The sequence below is a fragment of the Lepisosteus oculatus genome, chromosome 14 (assembly GCF_040954835.1).
Source record: "Lepisosteus oculatus isolate fLepOcu1 chromosome 14, fLepOcu1.hap2, whole genome shotgun sequence".
Taxonomy (NCBI): Eukaryota; Metazoa; Chordata; class Actinopteri; order Semionotiformes; family Lepisosteidae; genus Lepisosteus; species Lepisosteus oculatus.
Window position 1 is genome coordinate 33831196 of NC_090709.1, and position 25031 is coordinate 33856226.

General features: G+C 44.0%; 1 protein-coding gene and 2 pseudogenes across 1 annotated transcript; all 3 read left to right on the forward strand.

Annotated features, from left to right (window-relative positions):
• Window positions 1-1076: 1076 nt before the first annotated feature.
• On the forward strand, window positions 1077-3929 carry LOC138242556 (scavenger receptor cysteine-rich type 1 protein M130-like). The gene is made up of 6 exons (XM_069198092.1): window positions 1077-1104; window positions 1192-1335; window positions 1967-1999; window positions 2128-2166; window positions 2448-2762; window positions 3532-3929. The coding sequence occupies exons 1-6, from the start codon at window positions 1077-1079 to the stop codon at window positions 3927-3929; spliced, it is 957 nt and encodes a 318-aa protein (XP_069054193.1).
• Window positions 3930-22922: 18993 nt separating this feature from the next.
• LOC138218019 (5S ribosomal RNA) lies at window positions 22923-23041 on the forward strand (annotated as a pseudogene).
• A 431-nt stretch (window positions 23042-23472) lies between these two features.
• On the forward strand, window positions 23473-23591 carry LOC138217955 (5S ribosomal RNA; annotated as a pseudogene).
• The last annotated feature ends 1440 nt before the right edge of the window (window positions 23592-25031 follow it).

Sequence of the window (25031 nt, forward strand, 5' to 3'; positions counted from 1 at the left end):
GTCTTGTCCAGAGTGTCTGTCAGTGCCCAGGTTAGACAGTCCTGCTCCAGCAGAACCAGGCTGTGACAGTCTTGGTCTTTTCTAGAGTGCATGTAAGGGGTCAGACTGGTCAAGGACAGTGAGCTGTTTCTTTGTTCTGATATCCCTGCTCATTGAGGTGTCACACTGGTTAGTGACAGTGATCTCTGTTATTGTTCTGATATTCCAGCTCATCGAGCTGGTCAGGGACAGTGATCTCTGTTATTGTTCTGATATTCCAGCTCATCGAGGGGTCAGGTTGGTTGAAGGCAATAATCTCTGCTCTGGAAGAGTGGAAGTGCAGCACGGAGAGACCTGGGGCTCAGTGTGTGACTCTGACTTTGACTGGCAGGACGCAGAAGTTGTCTGTCGACAGCTGGGCTGTGGGATTCCCTCACAGGTGCTGAAGGGGGCTCATTTTGGGAAAGGGGGGAGACAGGTCTGGACAGAGGAATTCCAGTGCCAGGGCAACGAATCTCAGATTTTCTCCTGTCCAAAGTCATCCACAAAATCACAGAACTGCACGCATGAGAACAACGTGGGACTGGTATGTTTTGGTAAGAGCAGGATAATTGATTCCATTTATTTTTAATGTAGTTCCTAAGTGAAATAAGAGAAGTTTAGGAAAGACAGACAACACTCAACTCCTGCCAGTCACCTGCTCACTGCAACATAAATCTGCAGCATGTCCTTCCCAGTAGTCTTTGCTCTATAACCCCTCCCCTGATTCAATGTCAATACAACAGCAGCAGCAGCCCTGTGTCTTTTGATACAGGGGCTCTGAGTGTCTCATCCAGTTTTTTTTTTTCTTGAAGTGTAAAATTAAGGCTGACTAATGGTAATTATATGTAAAACGGTTTAGATTTGTTCTCTAAAAGAAAAACAGAAATAACAAATATAACTTAGACCTGCTCTGTTCTGCCCTTGAATTCACACAGCTTTTTAATTAGTAAATAGTTGAATAAGCCTCATTCATCAGTGTTAGTATAACTCTGTCTGAGTCAGTACTGTGGATTTAATCAGTGAAGAGCTCTAGAGTTCCATTCATCAGTGATGTTATGTTGAGGGTTTACTGTATACTTGAAGGTGAGTTGAGGATAACTGCTAGATGTTGCAGGATATTGTTGTGTTATGACACTGTGTCTGCTCTCTCTCCCCTTGTCCTGTCTGCAGGATACACAGGGTACAAGCTGGTTAATGGCTCAGATTCCTGCTCTGGCCGAGTGGAGTTACAGTGGCTCTTCAGCGACTGGGGGACAGTGTGTGACCAATACTGGGACCTGAGAGATGCCAGTGTTCTCTGCCAGCAGCTGGGCTGTGGGGAGGCTGTAGCAGCACCAGGACAGGCCTGGTTTGGACAGGGCAGTGGACCAGTAAGGGCTGATGTGTTTGAGTGCCGGGGCAATGAGAGTCGTCTCTCACACTGTGCTGTCTCTTCATGGGGCAGAGCAGGGTGCTCTCATGGACAGGACGCAGCAGTCATCTGCTCTGGTGAGAATCAAGTTTTTAAAAATCATGTGTTTACACACAGCAGCACACTGTCTTCATGACTGACCAAATAACTGCTCTGTTACATACAGCCAGTAAAATGATAGAGATGCCCAAATGTTATTTGTTAATGCATTTCAGTGTATTTTCACTAAAAATACAGAATGTTTTTTGTTATTCACATCACCGATGAAAGAATGTCCTGGAACTCAGTATACTGTAATTATATTATATTATATTATATTATATTATATTATATGTAATTGCCTGATATCTGTAATAATCCATTAATTAACCCAGAGCACAAGTAAGCAGGGTACTGCACAAAAGAGAAAGTGAGAATCCGGAGCTCAAGGTTAATAGAAGTAATTTTTGTGCCACACACACAACTGACACGACACTCCACTGGTGAAAGATCAATCCTGTGGACAGTAATGAGCTCCTTCCTTCTCTTTTACAGACTCGAAAAGTAGCAACGATTCACTTGGAAATGGTAAAGTGAGAATGATGACTCATTTTGTCATTAGTCAGTTCTGTTTTATTGTAGTTTCATTGCTGGTGTTAAATTGCTCCTCTCACACACAGCTCACACTCCACTTTCTCTCTCTGTGTGTTTGATAGGTATCCCATCTTCCTCTGTTCCTTCCTCAGTAACACCAGGTATGAACCGGTCCTTGTTCTGTATCTCCAGGGCTCTCAGTGTGTGTTGGCATCTCTGTTACTCATCTCAGACTGTGGCTTTGTGAGGCAGCATTTGTGTGTGGAGGTTTTCAACACTGTTCCACTCAACCTCTCTAACACACACAGTCAGGCAGCAGGACATAAAAGCTGCTTGCACTGCATCTGCTGTCCCTTAGCTGATGTTCAGCAAATTATCTCCCACTAGAGGTCACAGTGATCTCTTAGATCTACTGCATTGACCTCTGACTCTCTGCTCCTAGACCAGCACTCCCTCAGGCTAGTTGGAGGAGGAAGCGACTGTGCTGGGAGGCTAGAGGTTTATCACAATGGATCCTGGGGGACAGTCTGCGATGACTCCTGGGACCTGGCAGACTCTCAGGTGGTGTGCAGGCAGCTCCAGTGTGGGGCGGCCCTCAGTGCCCCAGTGCCGGCCTCCTTCAGCCAGGGAACTGGACCCATCTGGCTGGACAAGTTGGGCTGTCTGGGGAACGAGTCATCTCTGTGGGAGTGTCCCTCAGCAGGGTGGGGACAGCATGAGTGTGGACACAAGGAGGACGTGGGAGTGGTGTGTTCAGGTACAGGTCTCCAATCACACCAAGACTGTATTCATACAACAGCGTGTTTGGTGCCAGGAGCAAGTACAGTATCCCCAGTTCAAGACAAGAGCAGGGACAGTAATGTGAAAACAAATTGTTGTTGTTTTGCACATTGCCTGTTGCTGTTTTTGCATACAGCCTGTTGTCTCTGTCTTTCTTTTATTACACAATTGTACGGTTGTTTTTTTTGTACTCCGTATTGTCTGAGAGCTAGCTAAACAGCATTCCGTTATACCATATACCTGTATATAAGTATAATGACAATAAACTTGAACTTGAATTTGAAATAGTATTGTAATTGTAATTGTATTTGTAATGGGGTGCTTAATAATAATTAATAATAATAATAATAATTGCTTGCACTTATATAACTTTTTTCTGGACACTTCACTCAAAGCGCTTTACGGGTAATGGGGACTCCCCTCCACCATCACCAATGTGCAGCATCCACCTGGATGATGCAAGTCTTAACATAATCAAAAGATTCTCAATTTTGGATTGTAATTTACAGAAAATTTACAAACTGATGTTGGCACTAATTTTAACAAATATCACCATTGCATTGTTTTTTATTGAAAAACAACATTCCATTACATTACATTAATATGATTTTGGGAAAAAAAGATTATGATATCCTAATGTCACAGTAGTTCGCAGACACACTGTTTCTATCTGAGGTCTTTAATCCAGAAAGTCTGTGTCAGTTCAGAGCAGGGTTCTCTCAGTCTGTCCACTTGTGTGTCCCCAGAGTTCAAAGAGCTGAGACTGGCTGAGGGCTGTTCTGGTCAGCTGGAGGTGTTCTACAATGGCACCTGGGGCAACGTGTGCTCAAATAGCATGAGTGAGGACACAGTGAGTCTGATCTGTCAGGAGCTGAACTGTGGGAAGAGTGGGCGTGTCGTCGATTCAGCCCCCAGACGGGACTCCGCTCCTCACTGGCTTGATGAATTTAAATGTCGCCCTCACGACTCCACGCTATGGCACTGCCCCTCCTCTGCCTGGAATCAGAACCAGTGCACAGACTCTGAAGTGGCTCTGATCACTTGCTCAGGTAAGAACTCCATCTTCCACCTGTCTGAGGGTCGTCAGGGGCTGGATGTGTGTGTATATGAAGAAGAGGGTGAAGGGGAAGGAGATCATGACTGACAAATGAAATAGACAGCCCAGTGTTACACTGTATTTGACCACACCCTGTGTTGGACAGTAAGACTCCTGTCTTACTGAAGGTCAGAATTATGGTGGGATGGCCCAGAAGCTAATTTGACATAAATCTGTCTTCAGGTGGGGAAAACATTGACATCTAAACACGTCAATGATTGATTTGTTTCATAAACACTACTCCTAGTAGCTTTTATTGCAATCTAAAAATGATGTGTGTGACTAACATGCTTTTCATTATTATCAGAAAAAACAGGGGAAAGAGATCATGACTAGATTACAGACAGCCCAGTGTTTCACTGTATTTGACCACAGTCTGTTGTGGACAGTAAAATTGTGAAGGTTAGGATTATGATGGGATGGCCCAGAAGCTAATTTAACATAAATCTGCACAAAACAGGGGGGGAAACATTGGCACCTAAACACCTAAACACATCAACAATTGATTAGTTTCACAAAAACTGTACCTAGTGGCTCTTATTACAATCTAAAAATGATGTTTGAGACTAACATGCTTGTCATTATTATCATTATTATCAAAGACAAAAACAAATACAATATTTTGAGTTTCAAGGGAATTTTAAATGTCTTAATTGAAGAGAAAGTAATGTTCGATCTGTACACAACAGGTAGCGGTTGCCAAAGAGCACTAGTTGTAAAAGTGTAAAAGTGATTTAATATTGTTTATCCCTAGCAAATAATGTTCTGTATTTGTGGTGTTTATCTTGAGTCACACAATATCTGTTTAGCCTTGCCCATTACTGATGTAGCAGCAAGGCTTATTAAAAATACAGGAATTAAGTTTGCTGCTCCCTTGCCTGATAAGGAACAACTCCAAAGGCTGAGACACATCAACCACCCTAACAAATGGTCATCTCTGGCACCTTACTGTCTGTGAGATTCCAAGGGAGTCTCATCCAAAGTTGTTTACAACTCTAAGGTCAGAGTGCATTGTTACTCATCATCAGCTAATCAGGACCTGGTAGGGCAGGTTAACCCCACGTGGGTCTCTGATGCCCATGAAACTTTCATCCAATGAACGACTGTAGTTCCTCCAGGTAAAACAAGCAGCACAGGGCTTCCTCAGCGAGCCTTCTGGACATTCTCAGACTCAGCTCCTCCTGGAAATTCTCAGACTCGGCTCTGACCACCACGTAACGGCCAGTGTGTCCGAGTGCAGGACTTTCCTTTGTTCTAAGAGTCGAGAACAGAGGTTGCCAACGCATAACCAAAGGATCCACCCAAGGTTAGCCCAGCAGCAAGGCTCGTGAACCCACTGCGAAAGCTCACCTGATCAACAAGTGAACTACGGTCGGAACTGTGGACAGCTGAATCAGTATTCAGAACTAGGGCTACATCAGGAACAAACCGGTCTTCTTCCTGTCTAAAGAGTGTGACCTTCTTGGACCTGCAGTCACTTTTCTTCTGTGCACAAACTCGCTAGTTCAGGCAACACTAACTAGCCGGTCTTCGGAGAGCATCAGCAGTGCACCGCAGCAGAAATCTCTCCCTCCTTATCTGTCACGCCCTCTGCAGCCAGAGGGCGCTCCTTCTCTGTCCTGTCCCTAGTTTCCGGTCTGCTGTCCTTCCTGTCCCTCTCTTTCCTTTGGGCTATATATTTCCGGGTCTTGCACTCTGTCCTCGCTCAGCATTGACGTTCGGATGTCCTGAGACCCGCCTAGCACCAGGGCGCCCCACGTCCGCTCCCTGAGGGCATAGGTTTCTATACGGCATTCCTGAACACTTTGCACTGTCTTAGCCCGTTTCGCCGCTACGCATATGGGTCTTTTTCCGCTCTCCTGCTCCCCACGGTTAGTCCCTTTTGACCTCCGTGACATTATCCTTCTCTCATGTCGAACCAGCACTGCCTGGCACCGGGCCAGAGAGCACCGATTGGACACAGCAACAAAGCCTGACACTGCTTCTTTGTGTCTGCAGGAGATCTGAATCCACACAGATTGGATCGGTATTCAACTTCACTGCATTACAGCTCGATAATTCAATTGTTATCCTAACCAGTTGATATAAATTTAATTCCTAAGAGTTATGTACTTGTTTGAGTATCTAGTGTAGAATTTGTAACCAAGTTCATTTACTAAACGGTCTAAATGAATGATATACTGAATGTATGTCCCTCTTGGTTTGTAACTCTTCGTGATTGAATATACCTTTTGTATTCTGCTAACCCTCACTATAAGATCTGTTATATTTATTTGCACATTTTATGCATTAATAAATATATTCTCATGTAATAGTATGTAAACCGTGCGTGTGCGTTGTTTGAGTTATCCCGCAAGGTTGATTCTAATAGCCATCAAAGAATCATTTTGTGACTTACTGCTACAATTAATAATTGTCCCAGTAAATACACAAAACCCCTACATTTATTGGTGCCTCGTGAGAGGATGCCTACACTGATTAGAATATTTCCCACTTCTGAGACTGAACAATCTGCTAAATAGGAAATAAGGTGAGCTGTCACTTGTCAAAAGTGATGAATGTTAGTTTTATCAGACCCCTGAACAGAGTTTAGTGTTTCTAATCCCTAATCCCACAGTGTGTAAAACATTAAATCCAGTGGTTTACCAAGTGGTATGCATGCAAGTGTCTTACAAATGTATTCAGACCTTCACACAGTTTCCATATTTTGTAGCTTTACAGCTGGCAGTCACAGCATTTTCAAGTTGCAATTAATATTTGTTATATACACAATCCATACATTAAAAATTAAAGTAAATAAATATCTAATACAAAAGAAAAAAGAAGACGTAATGACTCCACGAGTACTTATTCCTGCAGCTAACATATTCTGACATGATACTCATTAATGTCAGAATGTCCAGTATAAAAGTTATTAATCTGAAATTAACAGGGTTTTCCTTCTTTTAGATGAAGAGAAGAATTCTTTTAAATCCTGTTCCACAGCCTCAGGCCAGGAAACATGTTCAAGTGAGTTTACAAAATGTGTCTGTATGTTGATAAAATAATTCAATTCTTAAATTTTATTTCACAAATAACAAATACAGTCAGTGCACTGAATTAGACAGTAGGCTAGCTGTATTTTGTTTTGATGTTTATTAAATGTGTCAAACCAGGAAGGAGGAACATAGAATGGAACACAGGCTGGTGGAGTTTGTGTCTCTGTGTCTGTTAATCAGGTTTATTTAGTTCCCTAGACTATTGGCCATTCAGGCTGGTTGGAGGAGGAGGTGTTCTTCAATTTTGTTTCACAAATAACAAATAGTCTGTGCACAAACCAGACAGTAGCCGAGATGTATTTTGCTTTGATGTGGATAAGATGTGTCAAACCAATCTCTAGACTACTGGCCCCTCAGGCTGATGAGGTTTGTGTCTCTGTCTGTTAATCAGTTTTATTTTGTTCACTAGACCAGTGGCCCCTCAGGCTGGTCGGAGGAGGAGGTGCCTGCTCTGGGAGGGTGGAGGTTTATCACAATAGCTCCTGGGGGACAGTCTGTGACGACTCCTGGGACCTGCAAGATGCCCAGGTGGTCTGCAGACAGCTGGGCTGTGGAGACGCAGTGAGCGCAGTGGGAAACGGATCATTCGGACCAGGAAACAGCACCATCTGGCTGGATGAGGTGAACTGCAGGGGCAGTGAGCTCCACTTGTGGGATTGCTGGCACCCTCCCCTGGGACAGAGCGACTGTCGGCACAAGGAGGACGCTGGGGTCATCTGTACAGGTGAGTGGGAGCTGCTGGAGGCCCCAGGGTATTTGGGGCTGCTCTCAGTACAGGAATACAAATGTAAATAATAATGAAGATGCAAATACAAATTCTGCCTATTAGAAAAACAATTAGTATGAGCCCTTGTGGCCATTAAATACTCTATATTAGTGCAGTGTGTGTTTGTCTTGGCTCATCATCTCTCTTTCATACTCTCTGAATCTCGACCCATCCCTTTTCTTTTTTTTTCAGGTTGGGAATCTCAAAGCCATCCAGTGAGAACAGGTAATGCAGTTAACAGAAGGGAATAAAATACATTTTGGTTTGTCTAAATGATGCTGCTGGCAGATTGCATGATTTTCAGAAGTACTGCTCTCTCTGTGAACTGTAGCCTCTCTGTTTAATTTTTGTCAAGAAATACAGAAGAATTGTTGTGAATCTTGTCATCAAAAAACATTTTATCTTCTATTATAGCTCTTCCTACTTCCACCAGCACTTCTTCAGTGAAAACAGGTAAATCCCCAGTTTCTAATCTCTGTCCAGATTAGATCACTACTGAGATTGAAGATTAAGACACAGAAGATCATTTTCTGATCTGTGTCCCTCTCCCTCAGGCACCACCAGGACAACACCCCAGACACAGCTTCTGGGAGGCCTCTCCGTCTCGCTCCCGGTCCTCCTGCCACTGGGGGCTCTGCTTTTTGTGATGTTGGCCCTGTTAGTGTGGCAGCTGATCCACAACAGGAAGCTGAGGAAAGGTAGGGAGGGAACTAGTGACCTCTGGTGGTCACTACTATCACTCACATGAAACTGATATGTGGACTTTACTCTAAGATCGAGATCTGCAGAAATTTGCAGATGTGAAGAATTATAATATTTATGTGGACAGATGCCCAAGACAAAGTTTAGCACTGAACTGAATACCTTCTATTCCCCTCACTGCATGTTAATCCTGAGTGTTTGTTTCCAAACACAGCCCTATCTAAGGGAGCACACACCCCCTATCATGATGCTGTCTACGAGCTAATAGAGTACAAACTGGCCAGAGAGGGAACCTACAACATCTCAGGGAGAGGTGAGTGGAGAGAGTGTTCAGGTGTGATTGGCCTTCACCCTCTGAGGAGGATCTGAAGACTTACACTTGTAGAATATCTCACCACACTGGTTTCAGATAGTAGTTCTTTCTCAAGAGGTATGTCAACATGAGTAAAGAAAATCAGCACAGCACTGTGCCTGATCTAAAAACAAACTCTGTGTTACTTTTCACACGCTGGCTTCTCACACAGTGGGAACAGCCAGTAGAGGACAGTGAGGCTGCTGTCTGACTGCAGGTATTATTGATCTGTCCTCCTGTTCACAGGGAGATTCCTCTCTGACGAGCTGCCCTCTGGATACAATGATGTGGAGGATAGTGAGGGAGACCCAGTACCAGGTGAGGGGAGATGGAGTCAGGGGGATCAGTGTGGGAGTGGGGCATCTGCAGTCCAGTACTCACTCTCATCCCAAACCAGGCTGAAATCTAGAGAACTTGTGTAGAAAATCCTGAATCTTACAAATATAACCTCTGGTGTTTGACACCTTATTAACTCTGCTCTTCAGTGTTGCCTAATGCTGGCCTGATCTTAACAGATTACAGAGGCTAAGACAAAACAAAACTAGACTTTATCAGTAGAGGGAGAGGATACCTTTAAAGAATAGTTAGGCTGCAGCTCTAACTAGTGTTGATGCAACAGTTACTGTTTCCCTCAGGAGCAGAAATCAGGATCGTTGTCCCACTATGATGATTGGGAAACTAAAGGCAATAGACACTGCCTTTCAGATGAGATATTAACACCAGCATCCTGACCTAATTATTAAAGATTCTGTTGATTGCTGTTTATAAGACTCACCCTGGAGTTTTGCCTTACTTTTATCTCACAAAGCATTTAGAATTGCACTTTACTATAACTACATAGAAAACATATTTTACTTACTTTGCAGTTCATATGAACATCAGTTTGTTATTAATGTTAAAAGTGATTGCAGCACTGTGGTTAAGTGAGTCAGAGTCCTGAAGTGTATATTCTCTGTGTCTCTGTGTGGTTCAGGAGACTCGATAACGTCTCTGAAAGAAGAGATCCCAGAGCACTATGATGATGCTGTAACTGTACCTCAGAGACCAGACGCTTTGTCAGGTTGGTTATTTCAGTCCAGTCCCAAAGAGAAACCCTGCACCAATCCCAGTGAGTCTGACTTTCTACTCTCCCTTTTATCTCAGCCTCTGAATACTGGGTTTTCAGTTACTCCGCAAGAGTCACATTAAACTGACTCTCTATGGTCTCAGCTCTGCGCTATCAGTCTGGGTCACTGTGCTGCCAGTGTCCAGCTCCTCTTCAGTATCTCATAGGTTTCACATCTTCACCCCGCCCAAATAAGTTAAAATCTAGGAGTAGTTTTATATTTATTATGGAAGTGAATAGGATTAGAAATCAGGTTCCCTGATCTCCCGTATTTAGTCTAGAATTTTAATTCTAGTGTGATGTTCAGTTAATCAGTGTATTCTGAGGAGCTCCAGGAGTCCTGTGCTCTAGATGAGATGTGTTCTGCTGTGTGACAGTGAAGCTGTGCTCTGTGTGCTTTAGGAGAGCTGATGTCCTCTGTGAAAGAAGAGGCCCCAGAGTACTATGATGATGCTGTAACTATACCTCACAGTCCAGATGCCTTGTCAGGTGGGTTATTTCAGTCCAATCCTACAGAGAATTCCTGCACTAATCCCAGTGAGTCTGACTCTCTTTACTCTCTCTTTGCACTGCACAGAACATCACACTGAGTATGGATTATTCTCTGGGTTGTTCTGCTGCCAGTGTCCAGCTCTTCTTCAGATATTTAACAATGATTCACACCATTGCTTTTTGTTCTGATACAGGCTACTCTGTTGTCATTCACCATTTTAATTTAAACAAAATAGAGCTATGTGAAATTTATTATATAACCATGTTCCCAGGTCTCCAACTACTTATTAACATTGACATATTTAGACAATTTCCGCCTGGAATTTCCTCCCCCTAAAACATTTGTTATATCTCTGCAGCAGAACATAGCAGATCTAAAATTGAAGCTAACCCCCTTGGCTTTGAGTGTGAATAGTCAAATTTCTTATATTTCTTAATGTGTCCACTCAGCAGACAAACATATGAAAAAAAAACCTCCTTCTCTGTCCTGTCCCTAGTTTCCTGCCTGCTGTCCTTCCGGTCCCTCTCTTTCCCTTGGGCTATATATTTCCGGGTCTTGCACTCTGCCCTCGCTCAGCATTGATGTTTGGATGTCCTGAGACCCGCCTAGCACCAGGGCGCCCCACGTCCGCTCCTTGAGGGCATAGGTTTCTATACAGCATTCCTGAACTCTTTGCACTATCGAGCCCGGGCCTTTTTCCCGTCTCGCTGCTACGCATATGGGTCTTTTTCCGCTCTCCTGCTCCCCACGGTTAGTCCCTTCGGACATCCGTGACAGAATACTTAGCCACCTTCTGACCCCGCGAGCGGCGCTTTTTGTCTTGCCGCAGTTTTTTTTTTCTCTTGCTCTGGGCTATTTTTTTTTTGTTTATTATTAGTCGGTTCCTCTATTCTAATCGCTGGATATCACTCCGATCTTCCGTGCCTGTGAGCTGGTCCTGCACCTGGCTTTCCTCGGGTAGATCACTCCGATATCAGTGATTGAATGTTGAGCTGGCTCTCCCATTCTGATTGCTGGATATCACTCCGGGCATCCGTGTCTGTGAGCGGACTGCGGTCTGGCTTTCCTCGGGTTGTCCACTCCGATATCAGCATCAGCTTGGTGAGTTCTGCCGTTCCTCCATTCTTTTCGCTGGATATCACTCCGGGAATCTGTGTCTGTGAGCGACTACGGTCTGGCTTTCCTCAGATTGTCCACTCCTATATCAGCGTTAGAATGTGAACGTGCCCATTGCCCAGTCTGCGGTATTTTTCCCCGGGGTTTTTTGTTGTTTTTTCTTGTTTTTTGCCTTTTGTTTTGATTTTTTTTCTTCCTGGTTTCCCTTCCTTTTTGGTCCCCCCTGCTATCTGTTTTTTGTGGTTTGTCTCCCTGGTCTTTCCCAGGATTTGTCTGTTGTGTTTGTGCTTGTGTACTTTTTTGTTTTAAGTCTCCGGAGCTCTACTCGACCCCCTTCCTCCACCCAATAAAGGTTTTTACCCCGGAGGAGGGGGTAGCTCCCAGCCGTGGACTCCCGCAGGTTTCTTTTCAGTTAAATGAGGTTTTTCCTCCCCCCAGTGCTGTGCAGCTTATTTATTTGTATGGGCGTCAGGAGCCGCCCATGAAGGGGGGGGTACTGTCACGCCCTCTGCAGCCAGAGGGTGCTCCTTCTCTGTCCTGTCCCTAGTTTCCTGCCTGCTGTCCTTCCGGTCCCTCTCTTTCCCTTGGGCTATATATTTCCGGGTCTTGCACTCTGCCCTCGCTCAGGTGGTGATATTGGAGAATACGTGCATGTGAGAAAATTTGTGGAGTGGTTTCAAACAAACATTGTTTATCTCGCATTTATCTTAATAATATAAAGTGTCATCTGGGGAGACAGGAGTGCCCCTCGGTTACCGTGATCCGGACTAACAGGTTAAATCTGATTTGTAACAGTGAACCTGTCTCTGTGTGGTTCAGGAGAGATGTGCTCTGTGAAAGAAGAGGCTCCAGAGCACTATGATGATGCTGTAACTTCGCCCCAGAGCCCAGACACTGTGACAGGTGAGTTATTATAAATAAGACTTATGAGTATGCCCTGTATCAGCCTGCACTAACCTTTGTCATTAGAAATTAGTTACAACCTAATTTCACACCAGCAAATAAACACTAACTGGAAGAGAAGAGCTCTCTTACAGGCCAGTTTGTGTCAGAATGACAGAGCCATTACTGACCTGCTCTTCGTTTCACAGGGAGACTCCTCTCTGACGAGACACCCTCTGGATACAGTGATGTGGGGGACAGTGAGGGAGGCACCACTTTAGGTAAAGGGGCTACAGCCAGTGTGGGTGATGTAGTTCAGGGATGGGAAGATAACCCCCAGTAATCCATCTCTGTGCCACTCTCATCCAAGACAAGGGGGCTTCAGGCATTTTTCAGTAGTAGTGGCTTCACTCTGCTCTGTCCCGCAGGGATCAATATTAGCCAATACAGGCTGAGAGACTGTACTGCTACAGTGTCAGATCTCATAGATCAGAGTCTCTTTGAAACCTACCTACTGTCACACCTAGCCAATCAGATGATTTAAATTGATCAGCAGCCAATCAATTCTGAGAGAGTGAGGTCTGGGCAGAACAAAGCTTCAGAATCCCCAAGACCAGGAAGAAATACTGCAGGGAGAAATAATAAATCCAGAAAATACTGTCAAAGTATTTCCTCACTGTATTTAGAGAATTAGTACTTCATGAGCATAAGTCAAATCTGCACTAAATCATCAATTCTTCCTAATTTTATATGGAAAATTACTAACTTACTTCAAGGCTTTTGACTACAATATTGTAACAACTATTCTGTTTACTCCAACCATTACTCCACTAACAGCCATTTGTATCACTGTAGATCATGTCATGCTTCTATCAATAAATTGTATATTATTTAGATTGGTTCATAAAATCAGCAAATACTCTCACAATGTACTGTTCCAATCTCTGATTATTACAACAACTTAAAACATCCATTCACTATACTATTGTGACTATGGAAGTGTTTTCAAAAATCTAGATACGCATGGCTATTGTCAACATTTCCAATTCTCAGGGCCTTCAAAGTAAGGAGATGTATGCTAAGATGTAGGGATGTGTGATTCAGTGATCAAAGCAACCATAACGTTTACCTCAATTTACTTTAGTTGTTTCTAGAAACTTTAATTGTTCTGAGATTCCCTTGGCTAAAAACAGCCTCTCCTGGCCAGTGGGAACATTTTTAGAACAGGGAGATAGATTGCCATTCATTTTGTAACATCCAGGTTCACAAAGAGAGAAATGTAACTGTAGGTCGTATTCTGTATTCAGCAGCTTTATCTCTTCAGCGGGGACAGGCAGAGGACAGCTGATGGACAGGAATGACTCTATATCAACTAAAATATCTGTGTCTCTCGGTCAGGTGTCACCCACACTGGCCCTGGAGTGGACAGGGTCCTGCACACACTGCCCTCTGAAGAAGGAGCCCCTGCCCCTGACAGTACTAACTACGATGATGTTGGGGACGAGTTTCAGGGAGAGGATGGGTGCTGTGAGACTGACAGGGCTGTCTGAGAGAAGCTCCTCCTGCAGGTCTAGACACAGAAGAGCTTCACCAACAGAGTCACACAGTCTTAGACCTGCTCTTAGCACTGAGACTGTCTGACATTGTCTGTGACCTGAGTCCACTTCACTCCACTGTTTCCACACTGAGACTGTCTGTGTCCTGAGTCCACTTCACTCCACTGTTTCCACACTGAGACAGTCTGTGTCCTGAGTCCACTTCACTCCACTGTTTCCACACTGAGACTGTCTGTGTCCTGAGTCCACTTCACTGTTTCCATACAGTCCTCAGTGTCTGTGTCTACAGCTTGTGTTTTACAAAACGGAGGCTTGAACATCCCATTTCTGCTCAGTCTTTCTTCTTTTTTAAAATTTGATGTTTCAGAAATTAGAAAAAAAACATTAATTGATGTATAATTCTGAATGTACCACTTTTGATTGTAACTGATTTGATTGTTATTAAAATTTTGCTCTGCAATAAAGTTTTTAAAACCATTTTTGTTATCTGCATGTAATTTCTAAAGTATGATTTTGTTACGAATTCCGCACGCACTCACACGGTCACGCATTCCACCCGCTCTAACAAACGCCTTCACATTCCCACGCACACCCACTTAAACAGATACTCACGCCGCAACTAATATTCCTATCGCCTTTCACTCCCGTTACTACTTTAACCCTCCTCTTTTCCCGCACTAAATCAGATTCTCTTTGGAGCTTCCTAGTGCGCGTACTCTTCTTCTTTTGGTTTGAACTCATTGTTGCTTCCTGGACTCTCACTTGTTTCTGACCTCATTTGTGCCTTTGCAATGTGGATTTGTTGTCTCAATTGTAGTGTTCCAGCCTGGTTTTTGACTTTTGCCCGCCCATCTACTTTTTGAGTATAAGGACTTGCGTTGTTGTAACATTTTCAATAAGGACTTCCTGCAACAGTGTGATTATATCATCAACCTGAGCACAGGGTTTTTATTTTTTAGCATAATGATTGCTAAAAGATATTAAAAGTATCAATAAAAAATAAGGAGTCTTTGACCACTTCATCAGCACAATGATAATATCAACCCCAGAGGAGGAGGAAATTTTAAATGTTTGTTATCAACTTATTTGTATAAGTTGATCCACACAAAGGACAAAAAAACACTGTAGACAAAATCAGGCACAATATGAGACAACCTGCCAGGAATTTAACACAGGGCTACAGCACTGAGTGGTAGCAATGTTAACCACTGTGCCACCTATAAAATAAACAAACTTTGCAAAACACTAGGAGATTGTGTAAAACAATATTATATATGCTTTCACTCTGGACCTTTATGAATGCGTTTAAGCTTTTGTCTGCTGGAAATATTATGCTGGCTGCTTTGGGGAACGGAAAGAGCAATTATTAACATAATACAATATATAACATATAAACACAATGGTAATGAAATATCCTTAAATGGCATGAGTTCTAAAATACTGATAGTTATTTTGTTTGAACAAGGTGTTTTCAGTCCTGTTACTGTGTTACAGATGTTTTCAGCACCAAAACCAAACAACAGCAGTTCAGTTTCCAGTTTCCAGTAAAGAATCTCACCGCTACATCACACAAATCTTTCCCACTTCAATCTGCATCTCTCCACTATATTCCCACCAGTGTGGAAGTTAAAGACACTATTTTTAAACGCACACACACTGACCTAACAGCACCAGTTAAGTGTCGGTTTTCTTCTTTTTTTTCTCCAGTCACTTCACGGGGAAGCAACACACAAGTGCAAGGGTTTCAATTCTTAGTAAAAAATGCTCTAAATACCTAATATGCTGCACAGTCCTCTTCCAAGATGACTTGAAAATCGGTGACTTGGACCTTTTTTGTCCACTTTCAGAAAGCCTGGAATTCAGATTAGAAAACAAAAAAAAAAACATCTCTAAATTCAACTTTTATGCTGCACAGAGAGCACTACCAGCCCTGCTGCTGGTCAGCTCAGTTGGTTAGTGTGGTCCCACTAATGCCAGGGTTGCTGGTTCAATCCCCATAGGGGCCAGGAGATTTCCTTATCCTCTGCCGACACTGTTTGATCTTTTCGTGGTGGAATCTGATGCAAAGATGCCATATACGTGTACTTCAGACGAAACGAGGGAGTTGCAGGTTAAAAGGAAAGTGCGAGGCAGCGGACTGCCGCTATTGCGCCCAGTGGGAGCAGCGTGAGGAGGCCTCCCACAGCCACGTCCCTGAACCTCGACATTGGGCAGGTGCTGCGCTGGAAGGTGGAGCTGAAAGGACACCAAGTCCGTGAAGGCGCTCTGTCTCAGCACTGTGCGCACTGTGGGAGGCCTTGGAGGTGAGGGAGGGGGTGCTGCGCCTGGGCTGGCGGGTGCCCTCCAGCGGCGAGTTAAGGTGGCAGTTTGTGGTGCCGCGGCCAGGAACTGCGCGCCCCGGTGGATTTGGCCGCTGGGAGAAGTGCTGGTACAGCCAGCAGGGACGGATTATGAGCGGGACCTGCAGCAGTGGATGCTGCAAGTACACAGCTTCGCTTGAAGCAGCCTGACTCAGGCGGGGGTACAGCAGAAGCGATACTACTGTATGATCTGCACTGCAGGGGGACCCCTCTTAGACCTGGGGACCTCATCTGGGTCTACAACCCACGGTACCGCAAGGGCCTCAGCCCGAAGCTGGTTCTGGCCTGGAAGGTACCCTGGGAGGTCCTAGAGGTCGTGGGGGAGGTCTGCTACTGTGTCTGGTTTGGGAAGCAGGGGAGGGTGGTGGACCTGCACCGAGACCACCTGGCACCCTTCAGGTCTCTCGAGGGGGCGCTGGAACCTGGAACAGGAGGACGCAAAGGAGCCTTGGGAGCAGCCAGGTCCAGATTTCACCGGGCCGGGGGGGGCTGAGGGGCCAGACCACCAGACTCCACCTCAACGCAGTGGATGCACTCGCTGGGTGCCACAAAGGCTGCAGGATTGTATGCTTGATGTAGACGGGCTATAATCATTAATAAGTCGATATTACCATGAATCTTTAATAATGACTAACAGCTCCAACTTCCAAGAAAATTATTTTCACCTGTAAAATTTTATCTTCGAATGGGTGGCAGGATAATTCATTTATAGACCTGTTACATCCTCAGTTAAAATATTTCCAAAATACAAAAGAGATTATTTGGAGAATTCAGAAGTAAAACAGACAGATTGCAGGCATTATTAGTTTAATGTAATGCAACAGGGTTCAGGTGGGCACCCTTGCCACATTAGGTCGGCCCCGCACCGCCGGGGGCTCGAACCCAGGACTCCCACATCGCTCAGCAGGGACCCAGACCGGTGAGCCAAAGGGAAACCTCTCTACAGCCCAGTAGCTGTAGTCCTGCTATCACAGGGAAGGGCGGCAACGTCACCGCTCTGGTAAGCCGGCTCTTACACAGTGCCTGTCGGCCATATGCGTTACATTAACATCTGATTGCGCCGCAGGGTCTCTGACACATCACTTTTCTTAAGTCAGGTTTTTTGGTTGAAGAATAAAATAAATGCTGGATTTGTTTTGCCAATTGGCAGTATGTCTTCTGTATTGATAAGGAAGATTTGTTTTTCATCTTTGCAAGTTGTATGAATTTCTTTAAAATTAATGAGTGCTTGCGTTAATCTAAACCAAGACAACTGCCCTTAGCAATGAACTCTGTACCATGAAACACAAAGAAAGGCTAGGATAGCATTCGGACCCACGATTTCCTGTCTACACCAAGAGAAAAAAATGAGAAATGGCTTTTATCTGGCACTTTTCATGTGCAAGGAGTTCAATGTGCTTGACATCTCCCGAGGGTGACAGACCTGTGGGTTATTTGCGAAACTGCCTTTCCCTCCATTCGAACATCAGCAAATGTTGTGTTAAGAAGAAATGAGTTAACATGGTATGTGATCTAATTTACCAGAGCAAATGTGTTTTTCTATTGGCATTGTAAACTCTTGTGAATGTGTGCATAGATACCGTTAGTGGTTTCAATATAAGACTATAAAATGTCTTCTTTGTGTTATTCTGTATTAATTTGTGAGAAGATAATAAAGTTCTGCATTCTGTTATGGCTATAACAGATAACTTTGTGCTTCAATTTTGAGAAAGAGTAACAATAAGAGACATTTTGCAAGTTACTTGAAGATCTAGATAAAAAAAAAACATGACGGTGAATGGAGGCATAAACAGGGCTCAAACCCTCAACAGACAAGTTATGAGACAGATGCCTTACCACTTGGCCATCATGCCATCATCTCTAGCTAGCAGCCAACTATACTATGTTGAATCAACGCGAGTAATATTATTGTTGTAATAGAGGAGCTAGAGAGGCACAATCGGTAGAGCTCGCAACCCTTAAGTTCAAGATCAGGGATTCAAGGGTCCTTGTGTTTGTGTCCTTTCTGATCCCTTTTAATAGGACAGTGCAGGCAGGACGTGATAGCGTACAGTGACCCCCAATGTCTTATGACTTTGCGGGATTCAGCTTTCTTTCCACTTTGAGCCTCGATTCAGATATTTTTCTGAAATCATCGGGCGAGCAGGAGTTTGTCTAAATTGAGGGAGATCTGCTCAAAAGTATTAAACACTTCAGCGTTTATTGTTCAAACACCACACTTTGTCAAAACACTTCTACTTCTTAAGCTAATAAGTAACGGTTTTTGAGCACGCATTGTAATTTTAATGCTGTTATTAAAAAAAACTTAAATTCACATAATGGAATTTGGACGGCGCAAAGTAGTCTAGCCCCTGTACAACTGTACATGCCCACTGATACGAGCTTAAAACTAAAGTAGCATGAGTAGCACTAATAGCAACAATGTGTTCAACATTTCTCATGTCTTCTGCAGAGCCATCTTATCGGAAAGCGCTGACCGAGATTAAAGAGGACTTGTGGCTTCAGATCTGTTTTACAGACCGCTGCGTTGCTCTGTTCATGCAGACTATACGCTTTAAATTTATGTCATTTACTGCGAGCGTTCCTTTTCCAGGTTTTTCTGAAATTCCTCGCATTTGAGCCAGCACTGAAATATTTCATTCAGGTTCGCCGAATACATCATGGAAATGGTATTTCCAACGGAATGCTGTCACACATGAAACCTTTTTGTTATTTGGTTCTGCAAGTTTGAAAATTAGAATGAAATAGCAGCATCAAACCCGCTAATTCTCACAAATTGCATTGTGCTGCACCTTTCTTCTGCTGCTTTTATAATTCGGGCTTCAACATTTGAATGCATACCTTACTTTTGCTACTCACATTCAAGTGTTCATGAAGCTTTTTCCTGTCCATTGTGTTCTTGCTAAACAGTTTCTCTGTTTTCATCCTATTGTGATTGTCAGTGAGCACAACAAGAGCAGTGTCAAGACAATTAAAAAAGACAGGGTAAAACACTTGACTGTGGGGAGTGGGATTTGAACCTGCACCTCTATTTGTGGTTCACTGTGGTTCACTGGAGTCCCAAAGCTTTAGAAATGGCTTTATAACCTATCCAGACTGATAAATCTCAATCACTCTGTTTCTCATTTGTTCCTGAATTTCTTTGGATCGCAGCATGATGTCTAGCTTTTGAGGATCTTTTGGTCTAATTCACTTTGTCAGGCAGGTCCTATTTAAGCGATTTCTTGATTGAGAACAGGTGTGGCAGAAATCAGGCCTGGGTGTGGCTAGAAAAATTGAACTTTCCAAAGATGTGATAAACCACGGTTGATTTATGTTTTAACAGGGGGGCAATCACTTTTTCACACAGGGCCATGTAGGTTTTGATTTTTTTTTCCCTTAATAATAAAAACCTTCATTTAAAAACTGCATTTTGTGTTTACTTGTGTTATCTTTGTCTAATATTTCAATTTGTTTGATGATCTGAAACATTTCAGTGTGACAAACATGCAAAAAAATAAGAAATCAGGAAGGGGGTGTAGCGGCAATGCTTGTTAATAAGACAGAATTAAGTGTTGCTGTGCTTTCCTAAATGAGGCCCCATCTCTCTCTTCATCTCTGTGGTGCAGCCACGGAGAAGCTATTCATGCAGGCTGATTTAAGATGTTTTCTTTTGATAAGGGACAGCTCCCAAGTGGGGATGCACTTAGCTAAGCCTGGCTATCATGATCAATGGTCATCCATTGGCGCCTATCTGTCTAGGGAGTGCCAGATGGACATCTGGACTGCATTCCTAAGTGTCAGGAGTAAGTGACTCATATCTCACCTTGATCAACCAATCAGGGACTGGTAGGGCCGAGTAACCCACGTGGGACTCTGGTGCCCATGGAACTTTCAGCCAATCAACGAGCTGATGTTCCTCCAGGTAAAAACAGGCAACACAGAGAGCCTGGGAGATTCAGAAGAGATTCAGTGGAGAATTCTGTGGACTTTTCTAAAGGGAATTCAAAGGAGAATTCTAGGGTAGGATGGCCCAGGAGCAGAAGGCTCCCAAGGGCAGGACATTCTCGCAGCGCGCCTCCTGACCATCCTGAGACTCAGCCCGGACAACCACGGAACAGCCAGTGTGTCCGAGTGCCAGAACTTTCCTTTGTTCGAAGAGTCTAGAGCGGAGGTTGCCAGAGAGTAACCAGAGGATCCACCCGAGGTTAGCACCAGCAGCAAGCCTCGTGGACAGGTCGGAAATGTGGACAGCTGAATCACTATTCAGAACTAGCTCTTCATCAGGAACGAACCGGTCCTCTTCCTGACTTGCTGGGACCCACAGTCATCTTTTCTCCTGTGCACAAACTGTGTTAGTTAAAGCCAACACTAACTAGCCGGTCAGTGAGCATCAGCAGCGCACCGTCGCAAACAGCACAGCCTGGCACCGAGCCAGACAGCGGGGATTGGACAGCAACAAGCCTGCAACTGTTTCTTTGTGCCCGCAGGAGATCTGAATCCCCAGAGATTGGATGAGTATTCAACTTCAATGCATTACAGCTCGAGAATTCAATTGTTATCCCAACCAGTTGATATCAATTTAATTCCTAAGAGTTATGTACTTGTTTTGAGTATCTAATCTAGAAGTTATAACCAAGTTCATTTACGAAACGGTCTAAATGAATGATATACTGAACGTATGTCCTCTTGATATATGTAACACTTCGTAACTGACTGAATATATACCTTTTGTATTCTGATAACCCTCTCGATAAGATCTGTTAGGTTTACATGCATATTCTATGTATTAATAAATGTATCCTCATGTATTAGTACCTATCTGTGTGTGCGTTGTTTGAGTTATATCGCATGGTTGGATTCTAAAGCCATCAAAAGAATCAATTTTGTGATTTACTGCTACACTTAATAATTGTCCCAGTAACTGCCCAAATCCTACAGAACTGGTGCCTTCAGAGAGCACACTACACTAGCATTAAACTGTGTGTTGGATGCACATGAATTGAAGGAATGGGCAAACATAGGTGATGCGGATCCACAGTTCCAACATATTAAGATGTTTATAATTAGAGGCAATTTGTTTAAATAATTGGGTATGGATACTGATATGCAACAGAGTTGGAAAGGCTGTTTCCTTAAGCCAGCACTATAAAATATTTAATTCTCAGTGAGATGCTGCCATTTCATAGTGGGTTTCAAACACTGTGTATAGTTCCATCCACACAGTGCCTTTACTTCCATCCGTTTCTAATCTCTTTATCCAGTACAGAGGATTCGGAGCCTATCCCAGTAAGCAACGGACACAAGGCAGAATACACCCTGGACATAGTGCCAGTCCATCACAGGACAGACAGATACAAACACACACACCAGGGCCAGTTTTCCCATTAACCAATTAACTTACCAGTATGTTTTGGAGTGCGAGAGGGAGTCATATCACACATATGGAGAAAAACCATGTAACCCAGAGAGAACATGCAAACCCCATACACACAGGATGGCAGGAATTGAACCTAGGACCCCAGTGCTCCAAGATAGCAATGCTAACCACTTTGCCACCATTATAAATGGATGGATACCTTAGTTATCTTTCTAGTTCACAGGTTTGCATGCATAATTTAATTTTGAAAGCCACTGAGACATCAGGTACTACTGTTGTATTTATGAAAAAGAAACAAAACAAAAAGCATACTAACAACTGTGCCATCCTACTCTTTAGTTAATACAATTTATTATTTATAAACAGTTAACATTGTTAGCAAAATATTTTGAATTATATTTAACCCTATTTTTTCTTTAGTGCAACAACTTATTACAGTGCTAAATTTAATATTGATTGCTAATAGTTTATGCTAACACCTAACATTCTTAATTAGATGTATTTAACACAGTGAACTAAGTGTAACATACCATTCAGAAATACAATCGAGAATAGTTTTGTGGTGTTTGTATGGATGAAACGTTTCTAAAATGTATAACGTAACAAAATTAAAGACGATTAAAATCTGTAATCTTTCCACTTGTAATGTCATTAGACAGAACAAGAAGTTTCTGCTTTGTCTAAGGATGGTATCAAAAAGTAGTCTAAGTGGTGAGAAAGCTGTGCTTAATGATAATTAAGTGACTTAAAAGTAAAAAGAGATGCTTCATATTGCTTGATTATTTTAAAAACTAAGTTATAAATGCAGACGCGATTGCTGCCATAAGCACTCCAGGCAGGAGAACGTTCGTTTTGTACTGGTGCGCTCCACACCTCTTCCTTCTCTCGGTGCCGCGCCCCTCTCTGACGGAGCGCAGTGGGCGGTACGCTATTTTCAGAGCCTCCGATTGGGAAAAAAAGACCTGCTGATCACTTTCACACAACAGGAAGAGAAAAGAATGGGATTTTTTCTTTTCGAAACGTGTGTTGTCTTTATGAAATTCGTGTATTTTAAACGTTTAATTAAGAAGTAAAAACCTTACAGCGTACACAAAGATTCTGAGCTGATCACGAGGAAGAAAAATCACCCATTTTTCGCGCATATAAAGTGGTTTTTAACTCTCGAAACCTGTTTTTATATGTTTTAAAGTCGTGCAATGTCTAAGTTAAGCAGGAACACATCATTATATCTCATTTTTTATTTTTTTTTTAAAAAATTTAAAAATCGTTTGCCCAGCCTACTATAAGAAGGGTCCCAGCGAGCCTTGCTCTCACTTACGGCCACACCCCCTTGAGCACGCCTGATCTCGTCTGATCTCGGAAGCTAAACAGGGATGGGCCTGGTTAGTACTTGGATGGGAAACTGCCTGGGAATACCAGGTGCTGTAAGCTTTTAAACGCAGGAGGCGCCCTATCCCCGCTCGCTCGCTCATTCCCCTGTTCACACGTGCAGTGCGGCTTTTCTGTCTGTTTATTTGTCAGCTTTGGCGAGACACGAGTGCTTGTTTGGAGACTTGTTCGGCTGGCGTTCGGGGAGTCGCGGTTTTCAGAATTGTATTGAGATCGTTTTCCACAGAGCTCAGATGTCAAAGCACAGCAGCAGCTCTCCACAGCGATCCTCTATAGCGCCCTTTCTCCCGCAGCTCCGTCCTCATTGGAAGGAAGCAAGAGTGAAAGGCTGAAGTGAAATAGAGCGGGGACGACTGCAGTGAAGAGAGAGAACGTGGGAAGAAGAGAAAAACGCAAGGGAAAAAAAGCAGCGTTGTAAAAGAGGTGACGGAGCTGTCCTCTCAATAAGAAGGGTGCCAGCGAGCCTTGCTCTCGCTTACGGCCACACCCCCTTGAGCACGCCTGATCTCGTCTGATCTCGGAAGCTAAACAGGGATGGGCCTGGTTAGTACTTGGATGGGAGGCCGCCTGGGAATACCAGGTGGTGTAAGCTTTTAAGCACAGGAGGCGCCCTATCCCCGCTCGCTTGCTCATTCCCCTGTTCACACGTGCAGTGCGGCTTTTCCGTCTGTTTATTTGTCAGTTTTGGCGAGACACGGGTGCTTGTGTATTAGCGTGAGCGTTTTTTATTCTGATCATGAACAGTTTTACAAGTCCGCAAAGGATCGAGGAAAGGTTTATCGCCAGCTGAAAAGAGACACAGCGCTTCTGCTGTGGAGACTTGTTCGGCTGGCGTTTGGGGAGTCGCATTTTTCAGAATTGTATTGAGATCGTTAGCAGTATAAAGCGACACCTTTCGTCAAACTTTTGACAGGTACCACGCCCCCTTTTCCAGCCAATGGTCGTCCGCAGTGTTTGGTTGTCCCGCCCCCCAGCCATCCAATGGCGTGTTGTTATTTGTGCATGTCCTGCCCCCTCAGGAGCCAATGGTGTGGGTCGGAACCCCCACCGGCCGGTCGCCCCGGCGCCTCAGGGTCCCAAAGCCCCAAGTCGGCGCATCCCTCGCTTTAGGTGTGTGCAAGTGTGTATTGGTTTGGAAGGGAGCCATGTCTGCCGCGGGGTTGAGTGCGCTCTATTATAAAGCTAGGAAATCGGGCAGTTACTGCGGCACGGGGAGTCTGTTGCAGGCCGCGAGATCCCGGGGTGTGAGCGGCGCCAGCCGCGGCCGGGTGGTCGAGTGGTTGTCCGGCCAGGCTGCTTATACGCTGCACAAGCCGGCGCGCGTACGTTTTAAGAGAAACAGGACGCTGGTGTCCGAAATGGACTGGCAGTGGCAGGCCGACTTGGTGGACATGAGAGAACACCACGAGTTCAACGACGGTTTCTGTTACATCTTAATGTGTATAGACATGCAGTCTAAATATGCTTGGGCCGTGCCGCTGAAAACCAAGACTGGTGGGGCCGTGACAGACGCCTTCCGAAATATACTGCAAGAGGGGCGTGCTCCTAAAAAGCTACAAACGGACGTGGGTAAAGAATTTCTTAACAGGACCTTCCAAAATTTTCTCAAACGTGAGAATATTGAACATTTCGTTACGGCCAGCGATGTGAAGGCTAGTGTGGTCGAGAGGTTTAACAGAACTATTAAAACAAAAATGTGGAGGTACCTGACACACAAAAACACCTTTCGATATGTCGACGTCCTTTCAGATCTTATTTACGCTTATAACCATAGTTACCACACGACTATTAAACGAACCCTGGCTTCTGTTACGCCCGACAACTCCCTTGAGGTGTGGAGAACGTTCTATGACGAGCACTTTAAGAGAAAACCGTCAAAGTTTTCATTTAATGTGGGTGATTGCGTGCGGGTGTCCAAAATAAGGGGAGTGTTTGAGAAGGGATATGAACAGACCTTCACAGATGAAATTTTCATTGTCAAAGAGCGGACCGCGGCTCTGAGACCCTATTACAAACTGCAGGACTACGCAGG